At 59.1% G+C, this 9,434-nt stretch overlaps 1 protein-coding gene across 1 annotated transcript; it reads right to left on the bottom strand.

The window, feature by feature from the left end:
* Positions 1–639: 639 nt before the first annotated feature.
* On the bottom strand, positions 640–8,204 carry HCK (HCK proto-oncogene, Src family tyrosine kinase). Its single transcript, XM_067307768.1, has 10 exons — positions 8,104–8,204; positions 7,771–7,869; positions 7,480–7,583; positions 7,161–7,310; positions 6,843–6,995; positions 6,457–6,639; positions 6,191–6,267; positions 2,776–2,929; positions 2,387–2,518; positions 640–934 (listed from the first exon to the last, which is right to left on the bottom strand). The coding sequence occupies exons 1-10, from the start codon at positions 8,157–8,159 to the stop codon at positions 732–734; spliced, it is 1,311 nt and encodes a 436-aa protein (XP_067163869.1). The 5' UTR covers positions 8,160–8,204; the 3' UTR covers positions 640–731.
* Positions 8,205–9,434: the final 1,230 nt, after the last annotated feature.

The raw sequence follows: 9,434 nt of genomic DNA, 5'->3' as shown, positions 1-9,434 counted from the left end.
CCCCGGATGAAGAAGTATCATGAAAAATACTCAGAAAGGATGCCCAGGTGGGCTTTGAAAGAAACATGCTTCTGTGACACTTGGCGTTCGAAAAAGGCTCCTGAGGCGATGACAAGTGACAAGAAGAGCTGCGGAAGTGCAGGTACACCCAGGTGGAAATGCACCAGGGTTTTACTAAGGCAGAGCTTCCGTCCGAGCGCAACAGGCCAGAAACGTCCGGTGTTCAGGACCGTGCAGCAGAGGCTCACTGGAAGGCAATGCCATTACAGCTAGCACTTCGCAGGTGAAGTAGCTGCTTCTGCAAACTGGCATGATAAGATCTCTAAAGAATCAAAAAAACTTGTTTTTTTTTCCCCTCTCTTCTCTGAAGTAGGCACACCATAGGCCCTCCTTGCATTGCGCTACAACCCCAGTTAAACACCATCCGCTGAGTGCTTCCTGGAGCAGGTCTTTCCCGGCGGTCTTGCATCCGCAGGAGGCACAAGAAATAACCACGCTCAGCTAATCCATCGGTCGCACAGCCCGGGGAGGCTGACCCGGACTGGTTCATTCTGCCCCCAGGTCCAAGGAAGCCACGTCAGGAAGTCTTTGGTTTCTGGGCTGAAAGATGAGGAAGGCACGCGCGGGAACATTGGGAACGGGACAGGTGAGAACAGTGTGTGTGTGGGTGCTGTCGGTAGCGCAGTATGCTTGGTGCACAGGTCTCTGCTGCTTTCACCAAGCTCTCTGCATTATGGCTGCTGCTGATACTGGCTCTCCGTTGCAGTAAAGAAATCCTCCAAAACGCTCTGTGTGTACTCGAAGGTAGGACGTTCCTCTGGTTTCATCTTCCAGCATCTCATCATAATGTCATACAGCTCTTCTGGGCAGTTCTCTGTGCGTGGCATCCGGTACCCGTGATCCAGGGCTCTGATCACCTCCACACTCGACATCCCTAGAGAAACAAGGCAGGATAGGAGCCTGGGTGAAGACTTCATGGGTTGTTTAAAAGGCAAAAACACAACATCCTACTGACATTGTCCAAAGGGTGGAGGAAAAGGAGAGGTTAGAGGAGCAAGGGGTGAGGGAAGGAGAAGTCATTTTACTACTGTTCTGGAAAACATGCAAATAACTGAGATGCTGAGATACTTGTAGCAACAACAATCAGTTTTGTATCCCAGTTAAGCAGATTAGATGGGAACTGTAATCATTTTGTATAAAATTCCAAAAAATAAAGGCCAAACTTTTCTGTCTGCTCAGCTATTGGATGTGGATTTTCATTTCCTCTCCCAATAATGAGCTATTCTTTCCAGTGTCACTCATAAAAATAAATTAGCAGAATTAAAGGAATAAAAATAGAAAAAAAGAATTAAAGAATAAAAGACAGAATTGGTTCTTCCCCATCAACCCTTTAAGCCACTCCAAGTGCTTCATCGATGATTCATGGCGATGTTTACTGTTCTTGTACAGAACCATTTCCCATTGAGAAAAGGCACCAGAGAGACAAATCTGTATAAAATACAGGGTGGTTCCTACTGCTGCTGACTTACAGATTGTTTGAGCCTTCCTAAAAACATCTGGCTCAGCTTTTAGCCCTGAACTCATGCACTACTTCGAAACATGCTTAATCTACAGGAGGTGGAAGAACATGAGTTAGTGAACGCAGACCTATGAGCCAAGAACCCCTGGGGTTTGATAACATTTCTCCCGGTGACATGCTGTAGAGGCTGGGACAAATCAATTATCCTCTTGTGTTAAAAACCAAGCTCTTCCATTTTAGAAACAGGAGGACTGGATCTTTCAGAGATCCTGAGTACTGCTGGTTTCCCTTGGAGCTGGAGAAGCTCAGCATCTCCTCTCAGTGTCAGTCCCTCGGCAGCACACAGGGTAGCTGCCCTCCTCCCACAGAGCGGAGGCACCCCTAAGTCTGAACTCACTGGGGTTCATTCCTGGGTTCCTCAAAGGAGGTCCCTCAGCTCTGCTCTGAGGAAGCTGAAAAGCACAGGACTGTGTTACATCTCACATGCATTTTCAGGTCAGTGAGAAGAGCTAGTGTCGACCGAGGAATCCCAGAGAGAGGCTCTTCCTGATTATCTGTTCTGGGTGAGCATTTGTCCAAATGGTAGATGTAGCTGAAGGAAAAGCGCATACTGATCAGAGGCTGTTCTGGGCTCTGGGCTCCTCTCCATGACTCACTGAAACAATTGTCATCTTGAGATCTTGTGCTTATGCTACTGTCTTTGAGTGCTGCTCCCAGTGGAAGGTTCGAATTTCTCACCATTTGCTCTGTTTTCCTGCGCTCTAACTTCATGGAAAAATAGATCCCATGGATGGGGCCAAGAACACTGCCCAGAAGATGGACCACATCTTTTGGAAGCAGATTTCAAGAAGCATTTCACCTCCTTACCTGCGTATGGGATGCGCCCATAGGTAATGATCTCGGTAAGGAGGATCCCAAAGGACCAGACATCTGACTTTATAGTGAAAGATCCATAGTTGATGGCTTCTGGGGCAGTCCATTTAATGGGAAACTTGGCACCTGGACAAAGAGAGCCAATAAGAAACATGAGTTATAACCCAAATACTGAGAAACTGGCAGTGAAATATGGGGAACAAGCAACAAACAAAACAGGCAGATGTAAAGAGATGCAAATGAGAGTAGCTTCCACTCATATATCTGTTTATGCAGTATATCTCCCTGGGCCCTTGCCACAGAAGTTACACATTGGTAAGTGGGTCTAAAGGGATCCCTAATGAGCTCAGAAAGTGGCCAGAGCCCACAGCGGCTCTCGGTACCTTCCCGGGCCGTGTACTCATCGTCCTCAATGATTCTGGCCAGTCCGAAGTCCGCAATCTTGCACACCAGTATTGCTGAGACTAAAATGTTGGCAGCTCTCAAGTCTCTGTGGATGTAGTTCCTCTTCTCAATAAAAGCCATTCCTTCTGCAATCTGTAAAAAGGGAAATAAAAAAAAATGCAAAAGGTTTATTTGAAATACCACAAAAACCTTAAAAGCAACTGCTTCTAGGACCTGGCAGAGGTTAACTGCTTCTGGCCAGCACATGGAGAGCAGGGTAAAAGGAGGCTGAATCACGGCTGGGCATGGGGCAATCATGGTAGGAAACCCGATTCACTCTCCTGTATGGGAACTGCTCTCCATACAGGGAGCCCCTTGTAGAAAAGATCAGGATTTTGGATGACCAGGCAAATGCAACCCATTTAAGCCCATGCATGGGAATGGCAACAAGAACTGGTATCCGAGGAGCTGACGTGCTCATGAACAAGTGTCTGTGGATGTCCACAAACCGAGGTATAACTTGTTCATCCGTAGCCATGCAAATGTGAAGAGGAGTAAATCATTCTCCATTAAGAGAAGACATGAGCACAGTCTCCAAATACATAAGCAGCTCCTTCAGTGGAGCAGGGAATAAATTACTCTCTCTCCCTACTAAGGAGACAAAGAGCAATGGGCTTTAATTGCTGCAGCGAGGGGTCAGTCTGCATTAGAGAGCTTCCTCGGTGAGGACGGAAAAGCACTGTGGTGGGTCTCCCAGGAGGACAGGGAGCCGCCTGAGGTCTTCAAGGATAGCTGATGTTGAGTCAGTCCTGCCTGGGGGCCGGATGGGGGGATGAGCCCTGAAGATCTCCCCCAGCTCTGTCTCTGCTCTCAGCAACTGCAACGTCAGGTGCAGTTATTAACTGCTGACCAGTGCAGAGGGGAACTAATGCGTGCACAACCACAACCCAAATCTGTGCCAAATTTTCACAAGTCCGGATGCTATCAGCATCTGGTGTCTAGTTTCGCATTGGCTCGGTGACCTTCTTCCAGCTCTTGCTATGACGAGGCGGAGGAAACCATCTCTGGTGAGGCTGCTGGAGGCGAAGGTGCGAGGAGGGAAGGAGCGCGCTGCTCTCGCCGGCCACGGCAGCAGCGGGGAGCGAGCCCTGCCCAGAGGCACATCCTCACGGGCTCCCACAGGGTGTCCAGGGCGCCTGACCCGAGGGCTAGGCTTTTAGGGGGAACCTGGTCCAGGATGGTGCAGAACAGAGCCAGGTGACGGGGCAGAGCCAGAGACGGCTCTTGGTGGACGGCGTGGAGCCCCAGCACGGAGCAGCTGAGCCGGGGAAGGGGCCAGAGCAGAGATGCACTTCCCCCGCCGGACCAGCGCAAGCCAGGCCAGAGCAAGGCGCGGATATTCACCCACAAAATACAGAAGTAAACACACACCGCAAGAACGGAAGGATCATTTCCACGGCCACACAAGCAGCCGCGCTCGCAATGACTCACCGCCGGCGCAGGCCTGTGCACTGGGCTCCCTGCCTGCACGCTTGCCGTCTGCACATGAAAGCGCTCAGACTTGGCTTCTCGGCACTAAAGAAACTGGCCCCTTTGAGTTACAGAGCGGAGACGGACAGTTTGCAAGAGCCAGCTTGGTAGAAAAAAGTTAGTGCACAACTGCATATCTGATGTGCACACGCGCATCCCCTGATGTGGCAAGCTCTGGTAGCCGGGGGACTACCTGGCGTAAGCCTCTGGGGCCTGGCCTCCAGCCCTTGCTTTGCTGTTGCTCAAGGCTTGAGCAGCTTATTATTTTGCAGAGCTACCAAGCTTAGCTCAAAGGGTCGCTGGCTTTGGCCAACGTCTCTGAAGCAGCAGTGACAAGACAGTGGTTGCACAAATGATTGCACACACAACGCTAGGTGTATAGCGGCACGCTCAGCTGTACTCAGAATTACTATCTCCAAATAAATATCCCCAAAAGTATTTTCACGGAGTGCTTCTTCCTCTCCAGAGATCTTCCTACGACCCACAACAGCCTTTCAGCAGGAAGATGACTTTAAACATAGCTACTACCATAAACCCTGCATATGCAGTGCAGTGGGGTAAAATAACGCGCTTTCTAAAAACCATGCCCAGATCAGTGTTGGCTCTCATGCCCTGTGAGTGCGTAAAGCCGTCGTGCACTAGAGCCCGTGTGAAGCACATGAAGCTTAACGTCAAAGCTATAGGTGCCCTGACCAACTGCAGAGCCAGAACAAGTTAAAATGCCGTATCATGGCATTAGAGTTGATGCTAGGGTGATGTCAGGCAGACCCGTTACCTTGTGGGGCTTTGCCGAGTTTGTCGCCCCGGCGCTGTCATGCAGAATGGGTTACTTGCAGATAGCTCTCACGGAAGCAGCAATGGATAAAAAACAATACCTTTTTTCATTGCTGCTCCCTGGGGAGCTACGTGTTCAGAAACGGCCACAGCACCCAGCACCATCACAGCCCGGAGAGAGGACCATGCAAATGCGAACCAGCAAAAATATGCTCTGCACCTTCGCCCGCTGCGACCCACGCACAGCCAGACCGCCGCCGCCGCCGGCTCCAAGGGCTGCAGCTGCGGGGCAGCGACCCGGCAGCCGTCAGCGACGCGGTGCCCGGCTCCCCGCGAGTGGCAGCCAGCCGGAGCCCGCCTGGGTCCCGTGCGACCTGGCTTCTGCCGCCCAGACGCACCGACTGCCCCGTGCTGCAGCTATCGGGTTAACGGGGAGGAAAGGAACCACTTCTCCTTTCGCCCTGCACCTGCTCCCGGGCGGCGCGGCCGGACGGCGCTCCCAGCGGCGCTGCGGCCAGCCACTGGCTGTCTCCGCGCGGACGGCAGCGCAGGGAAACCTCGCTGGCTCCCCTCCAGGACGCCCCCCCTTTCCCACCGCACCTCCCGCGCTGTTTGCTCCTGGCCTGGCACCGCTCGATTCCCAAACGAACACGCTCTCCGACCCTCCTGCTCGCCCTGCTCTGGGATTACTGCTTCTACGGGAATAAACCTCACCAACGGGAGCTCCTTTCCCAGGATGGAGCCACCCAAAGGGCAATGGGCTCTGCCGGCCCCATCGGCCGCTGCTCCTAACTCACCCCCTTCCCGCAGCCCCAGCAGGCGCCCGGTGCCCCCCGCCGCTCCGCGGATGGCAGCCGTTAGCGCTCAGCCCCTGGGAGACGGGGTGGCTTTGCCTTTTGAAGGAAGAGCAGGGATGCTCGAGGTCTCCTGCTCCGGGGGCGAGGGTTTTCTGCCATCCGGCTGCCGGGGCCCCGCCGCCCCCCCGGGGAGCCGGAGCCGAGCCACTGCGGGGGTTCAGGCTGCTCCTGCCCAGCTCCTCCCGACTCCCAGGCTCCCGGCCCCGCATCCCTGCGGAGCACTAGGGACGGTCCAGCCCCGGCCCCTCCTCACCTGGGCAGAGAAGTCGATCAGCTTCGGGAGCGGCTGCTTGCGTCCCTCGTCGCTCTTGAGGAAGTCCAGCAAGCTCCCTGCGCGGGGAAGGGTCCGGCTGACGGGGCGGCCGGCGGCACCGTGCCGGTCCCCACCCGGCACACGCTCGGAAACCGGCCGGGCACGCCGGCCCCCTCCTCTCCTTCGCTCCTGCCTGCCCCCATCCCTCCCTGTCCCGCGGATGCCATCCCATCCCCGCGCTCCTGGGGCGGGCGCGCGGGGGTCACCTTTCTCCATGAACTCGGTGATGATGAAGATGGGCTCCTCGCGGGTGACCACGGCGTGCAGCTTCACCAGCTTGTCGTGCTGCAGGGTCTTCATGAGCTCTGCCTCCGCCAGGAAGGCGGCCACCGACATGCTGCCCGGCTTCATGGTCTTCACCGCCACCTTGGTGTGCTTGTTGTAGGTCGCTGCGGGCAGGAGAGGCGTCGGGCCGTTCCCCCGCGCGGCGGCATGGGGCTGGCCCCGGGTTTTGGGGTCCGGGGCTGCCCCACGGCACCCAGCCCCAGGCAAGCCCAGCAGAAGGGACAGAGCTGCTGCCCATCCCTGGCCTCCTTCCTCCCCTCCCTCCCCACCTTCATCTTCCTCCCTGCGACCGCTGCGGCGCTCTCACCCATCCACACTTCTCCAAACTGCCCGGCTCCCAGCTTCTTCTCCAGCTTCAACGACTCCCGAGGAATCTCCCAGGCGTCTTTCTCCCAGGGCTTCTGCGGTTTCGGCGCGCTGCAGGGGTACGTGAGCTTCTGGCACAGCCCGTCGCTCTGGCCTGCCGGAGAGCAGCGGGCGCCGTCAGTCGGGCTCCGTCCCGCCGGCCGGCCCCCGCCGCGAAGCAGGGGGCCCGCGACCGCCGCGCTGCCGGCACGGAGCAGGCGCTCGCCCTGCCCGACGCGAGCCCCCGGCTGCCCGTTCGCCGCGGGGGCCCCGGGCTCACCCCTGTAGTGCTCGACCAGCTCCTGCAGCGTGTCGAAGCTGCTCCGCGGCGAGATGTAGAAGCCGCCGCTATCCAGCGTCCGGATCTTGTAATGCTTCACGGTGCCCCCCTGCGCGTCGTCCCCATCCCGCACCGACAGGGAGTAGCAGCCTGCGCGGGGACGGGCGCGGGCTGAGCTGGCGGAGGGGACGCGTGGACGCGGCGCGGCGCCGTGGGAGCGCAGCCGGCAGGATGGCGAGGAGTTTCCCGAGCTCCTCCGCCGGGGAGCGTCCGCGGAGACACGCCGCGCCAGCCCCCATTCCGCGGCATCCGGCGCTACCTCTGGTCGTCTCGCTGTCCCGTATCATGAAGGATCCTATCACGTTCCCGGGGCCGAGGAGCTGCCGCTCGGCATCCTTCCGGCTGATGCCCTTGAAAAACCACCTGCAGCAAAAATGAATGAACTGACGAGCACGAAGCTGCTGCCAGGAACCGGAGGATGAACCTCGGCTTCGGGGCAGACCCGGCGGAGGGGCTCCCCGGCGGGCCCGGGGCAGAGAGGAGCGGGGAAAAAGGGGGCCGGGGCAGCGCGGGAAAGGGGAGCGCTGGGGCCGCGCCGGGGCCGACTCACTCCTCCGTCTCCAGCGAGTCGACCCAGGCGACGTAGTTACTGGGGACGAAGCCTTCGTGCCCTGTGGCCAGCGACTGGGCTCTCCACCACTCTCCCGACCTGAGGGTAGATACGGCATCCGTCAGCCCGCGGTATCCCGGCTTCGGTCACCGGTGTCCAGAGTCGGCATCACCCAGCCGCTTCGCCGGGCTCGGTGTGGGTGCCCGTCCCGGCAGTGTCACAACAATCAGCAGGCGAGAGCAGCCAGGACAGGACGAGCTGGGGCCGCGTGAGCTCGTGGGATGCCCCGGCTGCCGCAGCCGCCGCTGGTTCACCGCCGACGCAGGCACTTACTCCTCCAGGACCCTGAGCCGCTCTCCCTTCCGGAAGCTGAGGTCCTCGTCGTGCATCGCCTCGTAGTCGTAGAGCGCCAGGACCACGCCATCGCCTGCGGGAGAGGCGCAGAGAGCCCTGGGCACCTCCCCGCACCGGCACGGGACGGGGCGCCCGCGCCGCTCCTCCCCGCGCTCCCGGCGCAGCGCGACTGTACGTACCGTCCGCGGGCTGGGCCACTGCCGCGCCGGGAACGTCCTTGCTCTGCAAAGCGAGACGGAAGGCAGAAAGCGCAGTCGTGGGCGGCAGAGACTCGCGCCCCGCGGCGCGCTCTGCCACACCGCGTCGCCGGCCCCCAAGGCAAGCGGGGGAGCCGGGGGCTCGGCACCCCAAAGCGAGCCGGAGCAGGGGGCGCAGCCCCGCGCCACCCATCACAGCAGGATCGCCCGGTTCTCCAACCTGCTCAGCACCAGTATCCCCCTCTCCCACGCTCAGACGCCTTCGTTTTTCCCTCTCGGCATCCTGCCCTTTTCCGTAATTCCTTGGTTTGCAGCACACTCATTCCGGAGTGGCCCGAAGCTTCCGCTTACCCTCTCGCTGGTGGATGTGGGGTCCTTCACGTAGTGGCCCTGCTGGAGACCGGGGTCCGGCTCCGCTTCTGTTTCCTTCTCCTGGACCCCAGCTTCCTTGGACTTCACGCAACCCATCCTGCAAACGAGCCGAGAGGAAATAAAGCCTGTTCCCGGCGTGGGCCGTGCGGCGCCGTAAGGAAGCCGTCGCGACTGTGGTGGGAGCTCAGTGCCGGTTCTCCCACGCCAGCCGCGGGCCAGCGGCACCACGGCTCCCGCGCTGCCCCCGGGTGCGGGACCGGCTCACCGCCCGGCGACGTTCCCACGGCCCCGGCCGTGCCGCAGGCGAGGAGCGTCCGGCGGGGACGGGTCACATCCGCGTGACCCCAGCAAAGGCACAGCCTCGCCGCGAAAAGAAAAGGGATCTTGTTCTGAGAAAAGAGAAGTGCCGGGAGGCGAGTTTGGGGCAGGCGGCAGGGGCCTGTAGCGGAGCAGCCCCGCAGCCCCGCTCGCACGCGGCCGCGGCCCCGGTGCTATTTTAGCTCGCCGCAAGCAGGAGCCTCGCGAAGGAACTGGGCTGCGGTTGCGCCGGGCGCAGTGGACGGGCTGAGCGACCCCGGGGTGCTCGGCGCAGGCAGCGGCCGGGCTGGAGCCGCGTCCCCCCGCCAGGCTGTGGAGCCTGCTGCGAGCGCTGCGCTGTGCACCAAACCGCCCCGCTCCGGCTTCTTGCAAAAAGCTCCGGCTGAACTGCGGGGAGGCCTCGGCGGCCTCCGAGCTCTGGCC

This window comes from Apteryx mantelli, chromosome 18 (assembly GCF_036417845.1).
Source record: "Apteryx mantelli isolate bAptMan1 chromosome 18, bAptMan1.hap1, whole genome shotgun sequence".
NCBI classification, from domain to species: Eukaryota; Metazoa; Chordata; class Aves; order Apterygiformes; family Apterygidae; genus Apteryx; species Apteryx mantelli.
The sequence above is the reverse complement of the archived record's forward strand: the minus strand, read 5'-3'. Positions and strand labels throughout refer to the sequence as shown.

Bases quoted from the DNA above. Each gene is read 5' to 3' on its own strand.
- HCK (XM_067307768.1), bottom strand. From the start codon at position 8,159: ATGCACGACGAGGACCTCAGCTTCCGGAAGGGAGAGCGGCTCAGGGTC. The intron at 2,930-6,190 runs GTGAGGAGGGGC...CCCTTTTTACAG, and splicing joins TGATCGACTTCTCTGCCCAG to ATTGCAGAAGGAATGGCTTT. The intron at 2,519-2,775 runs GTACCGAGAGCC...CTCTTTGTCCAG, and splicing joins TGAGTACACGGCCCGGGAAG to GTGCCAAGTTTCCCATTAAA.